General features: G+C 40.7%; 1 protein-coding gene across 1 annotated transcript in view; it reads left to right on the forward strand.

Annotated features, from left to right (window-relative positions):
- Positions 1-22,804, forward strand: part of LOC123595659 (ankyrin repeat domain-containing protein 26-like) — a gene marked incomplete at its 3' end in the record, with an annotated part of 196,793 nt that overhangs the window by 43,899 nt on the left and 130,090 nt on the right. Inside the window, exon 5 of the mRNA XM_045473343.1 lies at positions 19,532-19,622. Within this exon, the coding sequence (XP_045329299.1) occupies positions 19,532-19,622 (91 nt within the window). The remainder of the gene's footprint in view (positions 1-19,531; positions 19,623-22,804) is intronic.

Raw genomic sequence — 22,804 nt, forward strand, 5'->3', positions numbered from 1 at the left:
GGGTAAAATTCAGAACTTGATGAAAATTGTCTTTTTATACTTTTTCAGTAAAATTATTAGAAAACATTGGCTTTTTTATGGCTTTTTAATGGCTTTCTTTTTAAGGAGGGAACCTGGTTTACATATGAAGAAGTTAAAGAAAGGTGAAAATGAAAAAAGGACATCAAAAGGACCTGTGATCACACCAGTGTTGCAGAAGGCAGATTCCCTAACTGGTGGTCCACTACAAAAGAATGATGGCAGCCATTTCAGTGAAAAGGGTCAGCATGAAAGCAGGTAAAATCTATAAATTCTTTATGTGCCTGTGAAGGAATTTTAGCAGTGATTACCTTTTGATCACAGTCTCTCTCCTTGGATAGATGAATGCCCCTGAATGCTTGGAATGTCTTGCTAGTTATTATGGACCCAAATAAGGCAAGATCAGTGTAGGAACAAAGTTGGCCTTGGGAACTTTTAATCTTTTAATCTCTAGTTAGTATGACCACTCATAACATAGAAACCTAAACTTTGATATATTTACTTAAACAGAGGTCTACCTCACACACAATGTAATATGTGATGCAACAACCCTGGTGGTCCACCATGCTCGCCATAAGTGTAGCATCCATCTGGTAGAGTATGATGCTATTACGATACCACTGACTAGATTCCCAATGCTGTACCTTTGAGCCTTGTGATTTATTCATTCTATAACTGGAACCCTGAACTTCCCTCTCCCCTTCACCCATTTTGTCCATGCCCCCACCTCCCCTCCCTTCTGGCAAGAGTCAATTCTCTGCTTTTATGGGGCTGTTTCTGCTTTTTGTCTGTTCATATATTCCCCATTTTACATTCTACACAGAAGTGAAATCATATAGGATTTGTCTTTCTCTGTCTGACTTATTTCACTTAGCCTCAAACCATCTAGGTATATCCATGATGTTGCAGATCTCATTCTCTTCTATAGCTGCATAATATTTCAGTGTGTGTGTGTGTGTGTGTGTGTGTGTGTGTGGTCTCTTCATGTATTGGTGGACACTTGGGCTGCTTCCATATCTTGTCTATTGTAAATAATGCTATCATAAAGATAGGGGTGCATATATCTTTTTAAATTAGTATTTCCATTTCCCTTGGGTAAATAAATACCCAGTGGTGGAATCACTGGATCCTATGGTATCTGTGTTTTTAATTTGTTGAGGCCCCTCCATACTGGCTTTCACTGTGGCGATACCAATTTACATCCCATGACCGGTGCACAAGGGTTGTTTTTTCTCTCTCACCCCGAGCAACCCTTGTTGTTTCCTGTGTGTTGAAACTGAGCCATTCTGACAGATGTGAGGTGAGAAGTCATTGTGGTAACGTTTATACATTTAATTTTCAACCATTTCAGAGCATTCCCTGCCTGTCACATTTGGTTATGGAAACTCAGACTGGGTCTTTCCTGGAGATTTCACAGGTTAGCAGAGGTGGAGTCAAAATAGAGAACTGAAAGTTTTTTTAAAACAGGGTCCAAATTGTGAAAGACCTGTACTCTGGAAACCGTAAAACACTGATGAAAGAAATTGAAGGTGACAGAAAGAAAGAGAAAGACATCCGATGCTCACAGATGGGAAGAATACATATTTGTAAAGTGTCTACACTACCCAAAGCCATCTACAGATGTCATGCAATCCCTGTCAACCTACCAACAGCATTTGTCACAGAGCTAGACAAACAAGCCTAAACGTTGTATAGAACCACAAAAGACCTTGAATGGCCAAAGCAGTATCGCAAAAGAGGATAACTGGAGGTATCTCAATCTCAGCTTTCAAGTTGTATTCCAAAGCTGTAGTAATCCAAACAGTATGGTGGGTACTGGCATACAAAATAGCCTCATAGCTCAGTGGACTAGAACTGCAAACCCAGACATAAATCCACCACTGTATGGTCAGTTCATCTTCCACAAACAGGAAAGACTATCCAGTGGGGAAAAGGCAGTCTCTTCACCAAATGGTTTTGGAAAAACCGGACAAGCCACATTCACAAGAATGAACCAGGGCCAATTTCTGTACCATACACACAAATAACCTCAAAATGAATTACAGACCTAAGTGTGAGACTTGAAACCATAAAAAAAAAAAAAAATCCTTGAAGAGAGCACAGGCCGTCATTTCTCTGACTTTGGCTGTAGCAACATTTTACTAGTTATGTCTCTTGAGCCAAGGGAAATAAAGCAAGGATAAACTATGGGGACTACATTAACCTACAAAGCTTTTGCACAGTGAAGGAAACCGTCAAAACTAAAAGGCATCCTCTGGGATGGGAGAACATATTTGCAAATGTTTTGCAAATCCAGTAAAGGGTTAGTATCCACAAAGGATAAAAAATTGATACGAGTAAGTATCCTCCCCTCCAAAAAAGCCCAGTTTAAAAATGAGCAGAAGACATAACCAGACATTTTTCCAAAGACAACATACAGATGGTCAACAGAGACATGAAAAAATGCTCCCCAAAAGAACAATGAGATATCACGTCACACCTGTCAGAATGGCTACACTCCAAGACACAAGAAGCAAGTGTTTGCGAGGATGTGGAGACAAAGGAAACCTCTTGCACTGTTGGTGAAAATGCAAATGCAGCCCCTGTGGAAAACAGTATGGAGGTTTCTCAAAAAATTAATAACAGAACTCTCCTATGATCCAGTAACTAGTGGATACTACCCAAGATAATACAAAAACACGAATTCCATTGGACACATGCACCTCTGTGTTTATTTCAGCATTATTTCCAATAGCCAGCACAAGCGTCCATGGACAAATTAGTGAACTAAGAAGAAGTCCTATATGGTCCTATATGTATGTACGTGTGTGGATATGTATACACACACACACACACACACACACACACACACTGGAATATTACTCAACCATGAAACAATGAAATCTTGCCATTTCAATGCCCTGGATGGAGACTGAGAGTAGTATGTTAAGGAAAATCAGAGAAAGCCAAATACCATGTGATGCTAATCATGAGCACTTAAGAAACAAGAAATGAGCAAAGGGAGAAAAAAAAGGGAGAGACAAACCAAGATATAGGCTCTTAACTGCCGAGAACAAACAGATGGTTCCCAGAGAGGAGATTAGTGGTGTGAGGGCTGAAAGAGGTGATGGGGATGAAGGAGTGCCCTTGTCATGATGAGCACGGGGTGTGTATGGAGTTGGTGAATCACTATATTAATAAACTAATGTAACACGGGATGCTATTATTACTGGAATTAAAATAAAACTTAATGAAAAAACCAGATGACAACTTTTAATGATACCAAGAATCGTGGTTTAATACACAGATAGCTGACCTTTCACTTAACTTTTTAAGTGTTCTTTTGAAATAAATGAAAATGTTTTTGTTGTGTATTTTTGCTCTAAAGGCTTTCTAACAAACCTGGTCCTGATGATTCATGGCCTACATCATCTAGCCAAGTCTTACATTTTGGTACCAAGGTAAAGTACTCTCCTGTGAAACTCACTTTCCTGCTCTGAATTGAGTTTTCTCCCTTATTTACTCTGAAAATTTAAGAGGAGCCTGGATATCATCATTTTATGTGTGTCATGGAAAGTTAGCAAGAAAAAAACCACTTTACAGATACATGACGTGTTGAATGATTTGTTTTGTTTTCTTTTCTTTTGTTGTACTTTGGTAAATACTACAGGTGGAGGCTGATAAAAGAATGGGCTGGAAAATATATAATGACAGTCAAATTATATTAGGAAAAGCTTTCCCATAGTGGAGGAAATGTGACATTTGGTTAAGGATGAGGATTCTTACTGTGATAGTAACATGACTGATAATACTCATGCCTAAATGAAACCTGATTGGGTCCAAGTATCTATTGTAGGTTGCCCCCTGCCCCGGGCAAGTTTTATTTTGGTGAGATACAGGATTTTCCTTTGGCTCTATCCTTTGTTCTACATTTAGACTAAAATCATATTAGAAACTGTAGAAATTTAGATGTTTATATTATTTCTCAACATTTACGTTACAAAAGCGTTCCCCTGTAGTTTTGAAATAACTCCATGAAAAGTAAGTTAAAATGGTGCATCTTCCCGAAGAATATGTATTTTGCTGAAAAGAGTAGCTCTATGAGCAGAAGCTCTTCATAGCCAAGTTGTCAAATTTCTAATTTCAGAAATCTTTCATACTGTAGCTTTGAAAACTATCTCCTCCTAGTCCTTGTGTCAGATTCTAAAATTTAAAGTTTCAGACATCTGATACTTATTTAAATATTCATTTCAAAGCCCCAAATCATTATAAGCTACTGCAGGTTAGGAAACACAATTGTTTGACTCCTAGAGCTCCTAGAATAAAGTCTTGCTTGGAAGAAACAATGTCATAGTTTTTGAATATGAATAAATGGGTAGGGAAATGGAATTCTGTAGAATGGAGTTTGAAAAGTAACAAAATACGCATGATATATCACAATTAAATATGTGAATTTAAAAAGTCAGGCTTCAGTTTATATTCCGTTTTAGTGTTTAATACGTATAAACGCAAATGAATTCTATTGAGGAAATCAGGAGTTACATACGAAAGAAGGTTACAGTATATTTTTAGTATCCTCCCATTGTGAGCTTAGAATTGCAGAGAAAAAGTCCTCAGCCTTTGTTTGTGTAACCCCATCTGTGTCCCATTACATACATCCTTTGAAGGTTCCCATTTCTTCCTAGAATTCTCATTCCCAATTCTTTCTCCATAGTGAAAGTTGATGTGTTAGGAACCTCTCTTTTTCTGTTCTTTTGTTAGTCTAGTAATAATTTATAGCTTTAAGAAGTTATAGACGCCAATAATTGAGCAATTTATTTTATACTGAAAAAATTAAATTCTTTATTACAGTACTTATAACCAGATAACTGTAGTGTGATAAAAGTCAGTATTGTTAGGGATATACTGTGAATCAAAGCCTCTGTTTACGTATAATTTATATATATATATATATGTGTGTGTGTGTGTGTGTGTGTGTGTGTGTGTATATATATATATATCTTTCAAAGGTTTAAAAGAGACTATTGTTCATACTATATTTCCAATCCTACTTATGTACCTGTTGAAAAATGTATGTTGTTTCCACTTACCTTATTTTGCTCACATTTCTGCTTTTCTTCCTTGTCTTAAGCTCATGCTTCATTGGTTGGTCATGTCTCTCTTTTTTTTTTCTTTTTTCCTCTTCTCCCCCAATGCTTTTTAAGATATTTTTGATGTTTTTAAGTTTATTTATTTTGGAGCGCACGAGAGAGAGAGAGTGCAAGCGGGGTAGGGTCAGAGACAGAGGGAGACACAGAATCCAAAGCAGGCTCCAGGCTCCGAGCTGTCAATACAGAGCTCAATGTGGGGCTGAAACCCACAAACCGTGAGACCATGACTCATGAGCTGAAGTTGGACGCTGAACTGACTGAGCCACCTATGTGTTCCCACCACCATGTTCTTTTTTAATGGTTTACCCCTACCCTATGTTTCCTTGCAGAAAACATTTCTTTAGTGTCTGTTCTTTTAGTATATCACTTTCTGTCAACTCCATTGTCAACATATTGGTTATGGACTTCTACTGTCTGTGTGTGGTTTTCATCCAGGACTCATTGCCCCACAAGGTTTATTATTCTTTTTTCTCTTTCTTGGAAGGAGCTGAGCTAAATGTTTTTGTAGTGTTTGTATTTCTCTTGGAAAGGGAGGGAGAGAGAGAGAGAATGAGCAAGTGTTAGTAGGGAGGGGCAGACAGAGAGGAAAGGAGGGAATTTCAAGCAAGTTCCACGCTGTCAGCACAGAGCCTGATGTGTGGCTTGAACCCCACTAACCGTGAGTTCATGACCTGAGCTGACATCAAAAGTTGGTCACTTAACTGAGTGAGCCACCCAGGCGTCCCAGAAGGAGCTACATTTAAATAGTCATATTTGTCTTTAGTGTTTTGAGAAACAGAAGCCACTTAAACTGTTTGCAATTCCAACTTACCGACATAAGATACTACTGAAGAGTACGTTTGTATATTTTCCTTTACAAGAGATAGTTCATGCCAGTCTAAATCATGCAAACACTTCACAAGATAACATATTTAAATTTCTTAGTGTTAGTTTTTTCAACATGCTTTCAATTACCTAGGGTTCAATGTTTATCTGAGGTTACTTTGGTAAAGTATTTACCCGATATTAGTCAGTTACAGGTACGGCGAGTAACATTTGGGACTACCTATGAGATCTCTTGTAATCCTCACCACATAAGGAAATGGAGACTGGTAATAAATAGTAAACGGCATAACTGAAATGTGAATCTACATTTGAATGATTCCAAAGCCTGTGTTCCTTGTGTAATGGTGCTCATTTGGTAATGGTGAATATTACAATGATTTTATTGAATTGGATTCTCGTAATCCTTAAAGCTATTAATTCTTTTCTAGAATGTCCCGAAATCACGCATAGCAAAGCTCCTGCATTCTTCTTGGCAATTCATTAAAAACAGTAAGCTATTGGAAGACTTGTATTATTCACTAATTCTTGTCCATTCTTGTGTTATTCACTAATTTGAAGTTACAGATATTTTCATGTCCTCTTTACTTTGTTTTCTACCAAGTGAGACCAAAACGTGGCACTATGAAACCAGAAGATGGAACCTTATCTGAGGACAACAATCCTGATTCTGAAAATAAAGATATGGCTGAAACTTTTTCCAAACCACCAGTCAGAGTTTATGGTGATCCTCTTCCTGTTTTACCATCATCTAAATCTCTTCTGAAACCTTCTTTCAAGACGTTAGCTGTCCTTGGTCTTGCAAAGGTAAGTTGTTTTGTTTTATACTGCCCCCACCCCGTACCATCCTCTTGCTCCTTATAATGATGAAAAGAATCTTAGGAAGAAACGGAAGTCCTCAAGATCATAATAGAAATCAGTGTATTGACAACAGAGAGGAAGGTACAGAGTTGAAATTTAGGAAGTTTGGTGGGAGTAGACAATTCTCGGGTATGCCTTTATGGAAGCAAAGAAGGAGAAGGCAGCTGGAAAGAATAGATCGATGCATATGAAGATGAGGAGGGGGGTGAAGGGGAAGAATTCATTTTAGAGGGGCGAGAGGAACTTAAAGTATGAAGAGTTGAGACAAAGTATCGTAAAATCACAGCAGCAATAGTGGGATTAAGGCAGAGCAGATGCTCTTTAAATTATAAAATGTGGGAAAAGGGGCGCCTGTGTGGTGCAGTCGGTTAAGCGTCCGACTTCAGCCAGGTCACGATCTCGCGGTCCGTGAGTTCGAGCCCTGCGTCAGGCTCTCGGCTGATGGCTCAGAGCCGGGAGCCTGTTTCTGATTCTGTGTCTCCCTTTCTCTCTGCCCCTCCCCCGTTCATGCTCTGTCTCTCTCTGTCCCAAAAATAAATAAATGTTGAAAAAAAAATTAAAAAAAATAAAAAAATAAAAAAAATAATAAAATGTGGGAAAAAATATTTTAAGTGCAAATTAAGAAAAAAAAAGCCAGGTAACAAAAAAAAAAAATCCTTAGACTGTTCTGAATGACTTATAGCTGATTTCTGTGAAGAACTGGAAGAAATTTTTGCCCTTATGTTTCAGTTTAATAAAGGTGATATCCTAGATTTAGTTTAGCAAAACCTGTGTTTCTAAGGAATGCAAAGTGAAATCTGTTTTAGTCCACACCAGGTTGATTGCGAATTTTCACTTTTTGGCTATTGTCTTTCTTGGGGTTTCTAAGGTAACTTACAGTGTGGTATAATCTTGGTATATTTTAGGTGTTTTTGAGTAGAAAGAGAGGAAATAAACATTTATTCTTTTCATTAAATAAAATTTCTGGTGATGTAAATAAGGTTATTTATCCGTGAAATGAAAAACTAAATTTGAAGCTGCAACACTGAATTTGTTTTTTGTTTTTTAGCTTATTTATTTATTTTGAGAGAGAGAGCAAGCAGGGTAGGGACAGGGAGAGAGGGGAGAGACAGAGAGAATCTCAAACAGGCTCTTCATTGTCAGCACAGAGCTCGACGCATAGCTCAGACTCACAAACCGGTTTGGGAGATGACGACCTGAGCCCAAATCAAGATGCTTAACTGCCTGAGCCACCCAGGTGCCACTTAATCTGCCACACTCTGAAAGAAAAAATATATAAAATATGTTTTCTGCATTCTGATTTATCTTTTTTTAATTTTAAGTTTTCAACTGTTTATGTATTTTGAGAGAGAAAGACAGAGGCAGACAGAGAGAGAGAGAGAGAGAGAGAGAATCCTCAGCAGGCTCTGTGCTGCTAGTGTCAAACCTGACACAGAGCTTGAATAACCTGAGCCAAAATCAAGTTGGACGCCTAACCAGCTGAGCCACCCAGGTGCCACTCTTTTTTTAATAGTATCTGCATAGAATAGACACATACACACATTCCAAATGAATGAACTCAACATGTATAAATTTTTGTCTAATATTAACTCTTTGTCATGACAGAATCATAAGGCAGGAAAGGTTGCCAAGGGGGTATGCAAAATTCGTTGTAGGAGGTGATTTTTACTTTTTTGAAGATTTCCGACTATACATACATTTTTAAAAGAATATTTATTTATTTTTGAGAGAGATGGAGCATGAGCGGGGGAAGGGCAGAGAGAGAGGGAGACATTGAATCTGAAGCAGGCTTCAGGCTCTGAGCTGTCAGCACAGAGCCTGACACGCGGGGCTCGAGCTCAGGAACCATGAGATCGTGACCTGAGCCGAAGTCGGATGCTTAGCCGAATGAGTCTCCCAGGCACCCCAAGATACATTTTATATTATTCAGGGGAAACTTTAGTATTCATAGTTGTTCAATTTAGCATGTAAATTCTTTCATGTCTAAAACTGAGAAAGACTGCTGAGTTGATTTTTTTTGGTCCCTATCTTCTTTCCTCCTGGGAATGTTCAGTCTTCCTTGATAATCAAACATGTATTGGAAGACTTTAAAATCTTCAAATTGGATGATCATAAATATATTAGTTGCTTAATGCGAGATTCCTTCTCGGGTCCTTAACCACCTTCCTATATGGTGTAGACAGGAAATTAGAGTTCTTCATATGCTGTTTCCAGTGGAATAATAAAACTATATGAAGTTTAAAATCGGTTTTTATATTTTTCTTAGACATCGTGGTAGTCCTGGAAAATGGCTCAAAATTCTGTAATCCTGTATTTCTCTTCTATACTTTAAATCTTGTCCCTTAAGATTAACTTTTTTATTCGTTTTACTATTTTTTTTTTATGTTGATTCTTGAGAGAGAGTGAGGGAGCATATGAATCGCAAGCCGACTCCATGCTTCGTGTGGACCTGACGCAGGGCTTGATCCCACGGCCTTGGGATCATGACTCGAGCTGAAACTAAGAGTTGGATGTTCAACTGACTGAGCCACTCAGGCGTCCCAAGATTAATTTTTTAAAAAGCAGTATTCTTATAAAATACTGAATTAGTGTTTCACAATTAAAACATTTTATGACTCTTAATGCCATTCATTACAGAAATGACTATTTGTGTATATTAGTCAAAGCATATTTTACATCCTTAAAACTACTGTTGAAATATGGAGTTGAAATCTTGAATCTCATGTTTTTTCCCCTCCTTTTGTGATTGTATTATTTTTACTCCTTAAGAATATTTTTAGTGTTTGTTTATTTTTGAGACAGATAAAGTGAGGGAAAAGGGGAGGGGTAGGGAGAGGGTACAGAGGGTCCCAAGCAGGCTCTGTGCTGACAGCAGAGAGACTGATGCAGAGCTCGAACTCATGAACCAAGAGCTCATGATGTGAGCCAAAGTCGGAGACTTAACTGACTGAGCCACCCAGGCGCCCCTCCCCTGTTCATTATTATTCTTTATTTATTCTTTATTTTTATTATTTTACAATTTAGTGTCCAGTTAGGGAATATATAGTGTGTACAGTGTAGTCTTGGCTTCGGGAGTAGATTCCCGTGATTCATCACTTCCGGATAACCCCAGGGCTCATTCCAACATGTGCCCTCCTCAATGCCCACCATCCCTTTTTTCCACCCCCTTAACTCCCCACCCCCATCAACCCTCAGCTTGTTCTCTGCCTTTTAAGAGTGTCGAATGGTTTGCCTCCCTCTAGGTATTTGTAACCATTTTTTTCTTTCCCTTCCCCTATGGTCTTGTGTGAAGTTTTCAAATTCCACATATGAGTGAAAACATACGATATCTTTCTCTTGACCGACTTATTTCATTTAGCATCATACCTTCCAGTTGCTTCCACAGTGTTGCAAATGGCAAGATTCCATTCTTTTTCATGGCCAGGTCTTATTATTCCATTGTAGATAGACCACCACCTCTTCTTTAGCTATTCATCAGTTGATGGACATTTGGGCTCTTTCCATAATTTGGCGATTGTTGATAGAACTGCTAGCAACTCTGGGGTACATGTGTGCCTACAAATCAGCACTCCTCTATCCTTTGGATAAATGCCTAATAGTGCTGTTGCTGGGTTGTAGGGTAATTCTATTTTTGATTTTTTGAGGAACCTCCACGCTATTCTCCAGAGTGGCTGCATTCATTTGCATTGCTACCAAGAGTGCAAGAGAGTTCCCATTTCGCCACATTGTCACCAACATCTGTTATTTCCAGAGTTGTGAGTTTCACCACCACACTCTGACTGATTGAGGTGTTATCCCAGTGGGGTTTGATTTGTATTTCCTGGATGATGCGTGATGTTGAGCATCTTTGCATGTGTCCGTTGGCCATCTGGATGTCTCCTTTGGAAAAATGTCTATTCACGTCCTCTGCCCCTTTCTTCGCTTACTTGGTTCCCGGGTGTTGAGTTTGGCAAGTTCTTTATAGACTTTTTTATCCTAACCCTTTATGTGATATGCCATTTGCAAATACATATCTTCTCCCATTCCGTCGGTTGCCTTAAAGTTGTTGATTGTTGCCTTTGCTGTGTGCCAGCTTTGTATCTTGATGAGGTCCCAAAAGTTCACTTTTGCTTTTATTTCCCTTGCCTTTGGAGACATGTCAAGTAAGTAATTGCTGCAGCCGAGGTCAGAGAGGTTGTTGCCTGTTTTCTCCTCTAGGATTTTGATGGTTTCCTGTCTCACGGTTAGCTTTTTCATGCGTTGGAGTTTATGTTTGTGTAAGGTGTAAGAAAGTGGTCCAGGGTCACTCTTGTGCATGTTGCTGTCCAGTTCTCCCAGCACCATTAGCTAAAGAGACTGTCTTTTTTGCATTGGCTACTCTTTCCTGCTTTGTTGGAGCTTAGTTGGCCACACATCTGTGGGCCCATTTCTGGGTTCTCTGTTCTATTCCATTGGCCTCTGTGCTTGTTTGGAGCTAATACCGTGCATTTGAGGAGTCCAGCTTTGTAGTTCAGGCTAAAGTCTGGGATTGTGATGCCTCCCCCACTCTGGTTTTCTTTTTCAACCTTACTTTGGTTGTTCTCGGTCTTTTGTGGTTCTCTCCAAAGTTTAGGATTGTTTGTTCTAGTTCTGTGAAGAATGCTGCTGTTATTTTCATTGGGATTGCATTGAATGTACAGATTGCTTTGGGTAGTATTGACATTTTAACAATGTTTGTTCTTGCAACCCATGAGCATGGGATATTTTCTGGGTTCTTTGTGTGTTCTTCAGTTTCTTTCATAAGTTGTCTATAGTTTTCAGCATACAGATCTTTTACCTCTTTGGTTAGCTTTAATGCTAGGTATTTTATGGTTTGGTGCAGTGGTAAATGGGATCGATTCCTTGATATCTCTTTCTAATGCTTCATGACTGGTATATAGAAATGCAACCAATTTGGGTGCATTGATTTTTATCCTGCAGCTTTGCTGAATGCATGTGTCCATTCTAGCAGTTTTTTTTTTTTTTTTTTTTTGTGGAGGCTTTCAGGATGTCCACATAGAGAATCGTGTCATCTGCCAACTGTGAATGTTTGACCTTTTCTTTGCCAACTTGAATGCCTTTTATTTCATTTTGTTGTGTGATGTCTGAGTCTAGGACTTCCAACATTATGTTAAGCAACAGTGGTGAGAGTAGAAATCCCTTCGTGTTCCTGATCTCAGGGGAAAAGCTCTCAGTGTTTCTCCATGGAGGAGGCTATTAGCTGTGGGCCGTTCCTACGTGGCTTTTAGGGTTTGAAGGTCTATTCCTTCTATCTGATTTTCTTGTGGGTTGTATTAATAAAGGATGCTGTATTTTGTCAAATGCGTTTCCTGCATCTATTGACAGGATCATATGGTTCTTATCCTTTCTCCTCTTCATGGGACGTGTCATGTTGATTGATTTGTGAATATTGAATCAGCCCTGCTGCCCAGGAATGAATGGCACTTGATCCGGGTGAATCATACTCTTAATATACCGTTGCAGTACATTTGCTAGTATCTTATTGAGAAGGTTTGCATCCATGTTCATCAGGAACATTGGCCTGTCATTCTGCTTTTCAGTGGGGTCTCTGTCTGCTTTGGATATCAAGGTAATGCTGGTTTCATAGAAGGAGTCCAGAAGCTTTTCTTCCATTTCTATTTTTTTGGAACAGCTTGAGAATAAGAAGGATTAACTCTGCTTTAAAGGTCTGGTAGAATTCCCCTGGGATGCCATCCTGCCCAGGACAATTATTTGTTGGGAGATTTTTAATAACTGATTGAATGTCTTCTCGGGTTATGGGTCTGTTCACGTTTTCTATTTCTTCCCGTTTGGCTTTTGGTAGTGTGTGGGTGTCTAGGAATTTGTCCATGTCTTCCAGGTTGTCCAGGTTGTTGGCATATACTTTTTCATAGTATCCTCGGATTCTTGTTGTATTTCTGTGGTGTTGATTGTGAGTTCTCATCTTTCATTTGTGATTTTATCTGTTTGGGTCTCTCTTTCTTCCTTTTGAGAAGTGTGGCTAGGGGTTATCGATTTTGTTTATTTATTTATTTATTTATTTTTAATTTTTTTTTCAACGTTTATTTATTTTTGGGACAGAGAGAGACAGAGCATGAACGGGGGAGGGGCAGAGAGAGAGGGAGACACAGAATCGGAAACAGGCTCCAGGCTCCGAGCCATCAGCCCAGAGCCCGACGCGGGGCTCGAACTCACGGACCGCGAGATCGTGACCTGGCTGAAGTCGGACGCTTAACCGACTGCGCCACCCAGGCGCCCCTCGATTTTGTTTATTTAAGAAAAAAACACATCTCTTATATTGATTGATGTGTGCAACCTTGTTTTTGGATTCTATAGGATTTATTTCTGCTCTACTCTTTTTTGTTTCCCTTCTGCTGACGTAGGGCTTTCTTTGCTGCTGTGTTTCTAGTTCGTTTAGGAGTGAAGTTAGTGTCTGTATTTGAGACCATCCATGCTTCTGGATATAGGCCTGGATTGCAATGTATTTTCCTCTAAGGACAGCCTTTGCTGCATCCTAAAGGGTTTGGATTGCGTGTTTTCACTTTCATTTGCTTCCATATGGTTTTTAATTTCTTCCTTAATCTCCTGATGGACCCATTCTTTATTGAGTAGGAAGTTCTGTAACCTCCATGCATTTGGAGGCTTTCCAGTTTTTGTTCTTGCGGTTGATTCCAAGTGTCTGAGCGTTGTGATCTGAAAATATGCATGGTATGATCTCAGTCCTTTTATATTTGTGGAGGGTTGTTTTGTGACCCAGGATGTGATCTATATTGGAGAATGTTCTATGTGCACTTAAGAAGAATGTGCGTTCTGGGGCACCTGGGTGGCTCAGTCGGTTGAGCGTCCGACTTCAGCTCAGGTCACGATCTCACGGTTCGTGAGTTCCAGCCCCACGTCAAGCTCTGGGCTGATGGCTCAGAGCCTGGAGCCTGCTTCCGATTCTGTGTCTCCCTCTCTCTGTGCCCCTCCCCCATTCATGTTCTGTTTCTCTCTCTCTCAAAAATAAATAAACATTAAAGAAAAAAAAAGAATGTGCATTCTACTGCTGTTGGATGAAAAGATCTTAATATAACGGTGTTGATATCCATGTATATAAATGCATATATATTAGACCAATATATATCTATGTATATCTGAATACATCTGGTCCAATGACACTTTGGATCTGTGTTTTTGTACTGATTTTCTGCCTTGACGATACGCCTATTGCCATGAGTGGCGCCTTAAAGTCGTCTACAATCATGGCATTTGTATGTATACATTTAATCATGTTTGTGATTAATCGATTCATATGTGTGAGCGTTTCACTTTGGGGCCATAAACATTTGCAAGTGTTAGCTCCTCTTGATGGATAGACGCCTTAATTATGACCCAATGCCCTTCAGAATCTGTTACTACGGTCTCTGGTTTAAAATCTCGTCTTTCTGGAGGAAGTGTGGCGACTCCAGCTTTCTTTTGACTTCTAGGAGCATGATAGGTGGTTCCCCATACCTTCACTTTGAATCTGGAGGTGTCCTGGGGTCTAAAATCAGTTTCTTGTTGACAACATGTAGATGGATCTTGTTCTTTGGTTTTGTTTTGTGTTTTACCCATTCTGATTCCCTGTGTCTTTTGATTGGGGCATTGAGTCCATTCACATTCAGAGTGATTAGTTAAAGATGTGGATTTAGTGTCATTGTGTTATCTGAAGGTTTCATGCTTTTGGTGAGGCCTCTGGTTCTTTGTAATCTCTGCTGCTTTCCACTCACAGAGTCGCCCCTTAGGGTCTCCTGCAGGGCTGGTTTCGTGGTCATGAACTCCATTAGGGTTTGTGTGTCTGGGAAAGCCTTTCTCTCTCTCTCTATTCTGAATGACAGCCTTGCCGGGGAAGGGATTCTTCACCGCAGATGTTCCCATTCAGCACATTGACCGTTTCCTACCCCTCCCTTCTGCCCTGCCAAGGTTCTTTGGACAGGTCTGCTGCTACCCTTATGTGTCTTCCCGTGTCGAATAAGACCCGTTTGTCCCTAGCTGCTTTCAGAATCCTCTCCTTATCTTTGTAGTTTTCCAGTTTCGCTATGGCATGTCGTGGTGTTGACCTGGGTTTGTTGATTTGGAAAGGAATTCTCTGTGCCGCCAGGACTTGGATGCCCGTTTCCTTCTCCAGATGAGGGAAGCTCTCAGCTTTAAGGTGTTCTCTCACTCTTCTTCTTCTGGGACTCGTAGGATGTGGCTAATATTTCATCTCACCGAATCACGTCGGTCTCTAGTACCTGCCTTGTGATCTAGTCATTTCCTTCCTTTCCTTTCTCTGCTTCATCTTTGTCCACCATTGGATCTTCTGTTTCACCGATTCTGTCTGCTGCTTCTCCCGTCCTTGCTGTCACTGCATCTAGTTTACTTTGTATCTCCTTTACACCATTTCATTTTCCGCGTTCATCGTGACGATTCCTTAGGTCCTTGATCTCTGAAGCAGTAGATTGTCTGCTGTCTTCTGTGCGTGGTTTCAAGCGCAACTATGCGTCTTATGAGTGTCATTCCAAAAATGTGCTCACATATATTGTTTCTGTCTCTTTTGAGCCCTTCTCTGGCTGTCCTTTCTTCCCGGAATTTTTTTTTGAGGAGAATTCTTCGATTTCGTCGTTTTGGCTAGATTCCTGCCCTTTATGTGTGTTAAAAGCTTGTTCTGTGTCCCACACCTGCGAGTACTACTATATTAAAGAGAGCTCCTACACTGTCCAGGGCCTGGCAGTTGAACAACTGTTTTTTGGAGTGAGTTGTGTGCACTCTTTCGGTGTGTCTTTGGCTACTGTTCTCGCTACTTGGAGTGGCGGTTTGGGCCTTCCACCAGGTGTGCTTTGATTTGTTGGTTGAAGTAATCCTGGAAAGAAGGAGAAGAAGGGGGTGAAGTATCCTTAGCCCAAACGAAAAGAGAAATGAGTGGAGTGGAAAAAAAGACCAGGCAGTGACTCAAAGGAGCTATAGGGCTTAATCCAGAAAGAGAGGGAGGAAAATCAAGAAGGAGATCTAGAAAAGTATAGAGAAAATGCGCAATCCAACACACAAAGATCCAGAACAGAGGAGCAAAGGAAAAAAATATATAGATATATCTATATGTATCTATGTATAGATATATAGGTATATATTAAGATATATAGATAAATGTAGATATATAATTAGCTTTGACCCACGTCAACTCGAGACTACTCGGCTGTTTCCAAAGGGAGACGAGGAAAGAGGAGATAGAAAGAGGAAAAAGGGAAAAGAGAAGAAAGGGAAAGCAAAGGAAAGAAAAGATGGGCGCCTGGGTGTCTCAGTAGGTGAAGCGTCCGACTCTTGAATTTGGCTCACGTCATGTTGTCGCTGTTGGTGGGTTCGAAACCCCCATCAGGTTCTGCAGTGAGAGCATAGATCCTGCTCGGATTCTCTCTGTCTCCCTCTCTCTGCATGTCTTCTGCTTGATCACTCACTCTCTCTCTCTCCAAATAAAGAAATAAACATTGAAAAAGAAAAGGAAAGACAAAAGAATAATAACTCAAATGAAAACAAACAAACAAACAAACAAACAAACAAACAAACACACAAACTCAGATAGAAAACCGGAGGAGAGTTGTCTATTGGTGCCTGGGACTGGTGGCTGTGCTGGTCTAGACGAGGGGCTGTGTGGTCCCATCAGTGTCAGTCTCACTCCTATAGAGAAGCAGTTACGAGGCACAGAGAGTCAGGGTTTGGTGTAATGGGCCTGCCTCCACGGAGGCTCACTGTCCATTCCCTGAAGCCCCACGATGTTGGTCATGGGGAGAGAAATGGCGACACCCCAATCTCTCCCGCCCACACGAGGTGTCTCAAAACTCACTGTTGAGGCTATCCTCACGGAATAGCCTGGGGAGCCGGCTTGCCTTGCTGCACAGTCCCCTGTGCCACCTGAGCACTGAGCTGGGATTCAAAACCCTGTAGGATCCCGCTTGGCTCGGACCTGGTAGTGGAGTTGCGCCACTCTGCCCAGTGGACGGAGGGCCTCCGGCTCGTGCCTGCACGGTCTTTTTCCCTTGGGCAGGGCAATACCTCCCCTTTCCACCATACTCAAGGTGTTCTCTCCCAGTGTAGCCCTGAGACTGCTACCAAGCCTAGGGGCGGCTCCCTCCCCACCAGGCATGGGAGGTGGTAGCTCTGGTCTAGAGAAAGTCTGGCCACCTTGAAAATTCTGTTCCTTAGCCTCTAAGGCGGTTTTGCAAAGTAGAAACTGGCTCTCTGGACCTCTCCTTGGTCTGTGGTCCGGACAGGCTTTCTCATATCCAAAGGCACTTCCCACGGCCTCTCTCTCTACCTTCCTTTCGTTTCTCCACCAAAGGGCTTCCCCCACTCCATGCCTGTGCTGCCCATTTCATTTCTCCCAATTCGCATACACACCCTTCTGTCCCGCCAAGCTGTCACTCTGCCCCTGTGGAGACTTTTCTGTCCCTCTGCAGCCTGTATTCCTGGTATTCCAAGTGTTGTGACCTCAATACTGCTGTGTTCGAGGGACAGGGGAAATTCTGATCCCCTCCCCTGCCATCTTAACTCCCCCCTCCCCCTTTTACTTTCCTTTTTGCAATTTTAAAGGTGGGTGCCTAATCGACTAAGTCACCCAGGCCCCCCAAGAATGCTTCTTTTCAATGGGAAGATGTTCGAAGGCCAATAAAGTGGCCCTAGTGTCCAGAAAAGAATGGCAAAGTTAGAATGGGTTTTTGATTTTCTAACGTGGGGCTGTAATAAGTTCCACTAAACTCTTAGTGGAGACATCGCATAGGTATACATTGGACCCTTGAACAAGATGGGTTTGGCCTGTGGGAGTCCACATACCTACAGATTTTTTTCAATAAATACAGTGCCATGCTGTATATTCTCTTCCTTATGATTGTCTTTTTCGTCTCGTTTTTTTTTTTTTTAATTACTTATTTTGGGAGAGAGAGGGAGGACAGAGCACGTGAGTAGGGAAGCGGGGGCAGAGAGAGAATCTTCATCAGGCTCCAGACTGCCAGCGTTGAACTCAGGAAGTCTAGATCATGACCCGAGCCAAAGTCAAGAGCCTGACCCTGAACCGACAGTGCGACCCAGCACCCCTTCCTTACGATTTTCTTAGTAACCTTTTCTTCAGTTTATGGTGTAAGAATACAGTATGTAATACATATAGCAGGGAAAACATGCATTAATCGACTGTGTATATTGTTGATAAGCTCAGCATTCCGTTATCCCAACCCTGACCTCCCATGCTCAGTGTACAGAGTCAATGGCCAAATGAGGCCGAAAAGGTAGATTAGACCTAGAGAGCATACACAAGCGCTTCTGCTTTAATGTTCTGGTGTTCAATACATATATACTTTTTGATTTCTAAGTGTAATTGCTTTTAAAGTAGGAAATTCAGTAGGAATTTTTGTTTTTTTGATTTGGTTTTGAGGTTTCAAAAGATATTTGTGGATTTTCGAGTGCATGGCCATCAGAGCCCGTAACCCTTGCTTTGTCCAAGGGTCAACGGTATAGTGATTTGGTACTTTTGAGATCTTCTCCGTGAGATTAGTGTAAATGTTTTGACCTTAATAACTTGGTCCTTGTATACTGAGTACGTACCAAGCAGTTAGCTACTGAGTGTACAAGTGGAGGGTTTAGGTTGTTGTGGTCAGAGCAGAAAAGTAAGTCAACAGCAATCCGTTATAAGTCACGATAAAGGCTTCATCGATAGGAAATGGACAATGATCGTTGAGAGAATATTGGGGGCGTTTGTAGTGAGGATGAGGGTGAGAGTGGGAGTGGGAATTTTGGTCGTCGGAAAAGATCTGAGAGTGGCAAAAGGTGCCAAGCGAAAGACGAGAAGGACCAGTCGTGTAGACCGTGGCGAGGGACATTCTGGACAGAGAGGACCACGGATCGTCATTTTACTCCAATGTCTTGCAGTCACCAAGAAGTAGGAAGGCTCACTCCATCATCATAATCATTATTACTGTTGTGTGTAAAAAAGAAAGTGTGCATAGGGAAGTGAGTGCTTGGCACATTTTAGGTGACTAAGACATACATGTTCTTATACTTGCCGTTCGAATGCTTACTACACATTCTGAAGCGTTCCATACCTATATCTACATTGTTTCTGCTACTAGTTCACCATAATTTTAAGAAAAGTGTTTTCTTACTACTTTGCCATTCGATCCAGCCCTTCTTTCGTCAAGAAAAAGGTCAAGCCTTCGTTTACCTAAACGAAACAGCAGCTACAACAGTGTTTTGTCGATACTCCACATGATATACTCCAAAGTTTCTGATCATGTGAGGTATGAATTGACACTGAAACAAATGTCTGCCATTTTATTAGAAGCAGTTTTCATTTATAGCAAGTACACTTTTAAAGAATTTGTTTCAAAACTTATTTCAAATGTCCTTTTATTTTGGTCAGGAATGCAAAGGAAGGTGTTTTGTTAGTTCCTTTTTGAAATCTGCATACAAGCCAGGCTTCTGCCTTTGAAAGTATGTATGCTGGCCTTCCATGATCAGTTTAGAGAGTCAATAGCCAAATGCAGATTCAAAGGGACGCTGAATCAAGAGAGCATATATGAGGTTTTGTATTTAAATGTTTTGGTGTGCAATACGTTTTTCTTATTTGTAAGTCTGATTGTTATTAAAATCATAAATTCAGAAATTTTCTTGGAAAAGGCTTAGGAAGTCTTCACGCAACTCATTACTGGTGCTACTTTTAACAGCGTACGTCTGAGAAGCCCAACAAATATGTTCCTCATGTCTCTGGAGCTGTGGATCGGAAAGGGCAAAGTATATTAAATGGACAAGTAGAAGGTAAGAACTGTATTTTATTCAAAGGTCATTTGACAGAATGTTGATTTAAAACAGGAAGACTGATACATTCTAATATCTAAAGAAAACGGCCTGTTAAGTGCATAGGAAAAGGAAAGAGATGTGAAAAGGAGGTAAGTTGCATATCGTAGGTGGTGTCAGCAACAGATTGAAATTGAGAGTGCCACCAAAGGAGCTAAATGACCAGTTCCCTTTCAAGACCCTGGAAGGCCCAAGGAACCTCAGGAAAGAAGAGAAGAGCCAGAGAGGGAATCATGTGAATGGCGGAGACTACAGGGCATAAATGAAGGAAAGTAAGCCGTTGTGTATGGTGTTTCTACTGGAAGGTGGTAAAATACACTAGTTCTTTAAAGGGGAGAGCAGACTATTTGACATGCAGCAACACTATCAGGTGAGCTTCTCGTACCAGAATTTGTCAGTGTAGTATCCCCAAATGTTCCCCCTCTTACTGTTATCCTCACTGTTGGCAACACATTAAGGACTGACCTAGCTGATGATGCAGAGTTATGTCCTAACTACCATGGGTGAACGTAAGCGTTTGTAGTCAGCGATAAATGTATATACGTTAATGCCATATAAAATGGGGGTACTTCATACGGTAGTATCCTTAAGGGCAAAATAAGAGAATTGGAAGGAGGGTCACATAGGGAGACATCAAGATAACTCATCTGACATTTTGGATGCCGTATTTGTGACTTTTGATTGTTTTGCCAATAACTACCTTTAATAGGTGAACTACATTTTTAATGTTCTAGGAAAATAAGGAAAAGAAAGAAAAGAACACCATAATCAGTAGTATGTTTCCATGTTCTGTCCGACAGTTCTGATTGTTGTAGAATGATCCCTGTTACTTCTTTGATTCCTATCTGCCAGAAAAATGAACTAAGCCCTAGGTAGTTGGAGAAAATTAGCTGATTTTTCATATTTCAGAGAACTTTTATATGGTGGAACATAGGGGCAATCTCCAGGATTTGCTCTCTCTCTCTCTCTCTCTCTCTCTCTCTCTCACTCTCTCTCTCTGTCTCTCTTTTTTCGGAGTAAAATAAGATTGTTGTTTGTTTCACACTTTCTGACATCATGATTTCATGTATTCCTTTGAAACCTTTCTTCAAATGGATATATAGGGATGTAGGAATTTTCAAGTCAAATACCATGAAAAGAGATTCCAGGAAAGGTATTCTGTGACATAACCTTCTGACTGTAACCACGTGTAAGACATCAAGCCAAACAATAAAATTTCATGTGATGCAGTTGTGTTAGAGGCATCCCAATGACACCCAGATTTGATTATTCACCAGAAGAGCTCACAGGACTCAGCATATAGTTGTAGTCATGCGTGTGGATTGGTATGGGGCCAGGCTAGAAAGGCCAATCAGCACCGAGCAATGGTGCACGGGGTGAAGGCCAGAGGAAACCAAGCGCAGGCTTCCAGGAATCCTTTCTCTATGGAGTTGGCAGGATGTGCCAAATTCCTCCAGCATGAAATTAGGACAGCACAAGTGAAATGTCGTGGGCCAGTACGAGGCTTATGGATACTCAGTGCCCGAGGTTTTCATCAAATGCTAATCACATAGGCATCTTCTCCTTAGCATGTCCCAAAATTCCAGGTTTCCACAAAGGAAATCAAGTGTACGGCCTTAAGCACATTGAGCGCACCAGCACTTAGGCACAGCGAAGCACTCTTAACCAGCTAGGGAATGGTGGGAACCCTCCTTAAATCCAAGATCCCAGGGAACAACCAAGGGCCAGTCATTCAAGTAGGATGTTCTGAGGGTAGCCGTCTTCGGCCTGCTGGATGAAATCTGTTCTGCATGGGAATTATAGCCCTGACGTCATTTTTGGTGGTGTCTTCAAATTTTGTTTTACTAGCAAGTAACATGACGGTTACCATGGTACTGGTTTCAGTTTCATCATCCATATGAAGTAGGTATTTGTGTAAAAATTACTAGGGCAATATTAGGTCATTATAATCTTCTTTTTTATGTGATTAAGCTTTCATTATGATTCTTAGGTATGATCAACATAATGATTTTTGATTTAAAATTAGAATGAAATCTCTTAATTATATGGAAAACCCAGGTTTGATTCCTATGGTGCTGAACCCCTGTTTATAGGTATAAGATTTTGGATCATACTCATCAATTGTTTTCTTGCCTAAGTATACAAATAACTGTTGTATTTTTGTGTTTTGTTTATGCATTTTCATATACTTCCAAATGGGAGACAGTACCCCTATTGTGTTACTTTGATCTCTATTTTAATGTTCAAGGTGACTGCATCATGAGTTAGTATATGCTAAGTGTAGCTTCAATGGATACCATATTTTGTTGTTTTTGTTGTTTCATACATTTAATAGCCTGATTTTTTACATCAGTTTTAAGTTCACAGCAAAATATAATAGGAAGTACAGAGAGTCTCCATATACCATACCATGCTCCCGTACACGCCTAGCCTCCCCTGTTGTTAACATCTTGCACGACAGTGGTCCATTTTTAGTAGGATTTTTTTTTTCAGTTCCTTGGTTTAGTTTTGAGCGAGAGAGCATGCATGCGCGTGAGCAGCCAAAGGGCAGAGGGAGAGGGGGGAAAGAATCCTGTGCTGTCAGCACAGAGCCTGATGCAGGACTTGATCCCATGAACTGTGAGATCATGACCTGAGCTCAGATCCAGAGTTGGACGCTGAAGCAACTGAGCCACCCAGGCACCCTGACAACAGTGGTGCATTTTCTATGGACACGAACTCTTCATTTGGAGGCCAAGTCTCTAATGTGCATTAGTGTTCAGCTTTGCTGTTATACATGCTATGAGTTTTAACAAATGTGTAATGATGAGAATCCACCTTTGTGGTATCGTGTGAAAAGAGTTTTACTGCCTTAAAAGTCCTCTGTGCTGTGCCCGTTTATCCCTACGTTCACCCCAACCCTTAGCTCCATAGCCTTGCTCTTTCCAGGTGTCATATAGTTAGAATCATAGAGTGGATGTCTTTGAATGTTTAGAAAGTGAAAATATCCTGGTAATTGAATGTAGGCATTCAAGCTATTCTTTGCCCTTTGTTTCGTTTAGTTGCTCATCAGTAGAGGATCTGCTGACCTCTGCCTTCCATGAAAAAAAGTATGATTTCTCTAGATGTGTGTCACCTAATGGGGAGGGTGGAGAAAAACGACA

This window comes from Leopardus geoffroyi (assembly GCF_018350155.1).
Source record: "Leopardus geoffroyi isolate Oge1 chromosome C3 unlocalized genomic scaffold, O.geoffroyi_Oge1_pat1.0 chrC3_random_Un_scaffold_41, whole genome shotgun sequence".
Classification (NCBI taxonomy): domain Eukaryota; kingdom Metazoa; phylum Chordata; class Mammalia; order Carnivora; family Felidae; genus Leopardus; species Leopardus geoffroyi.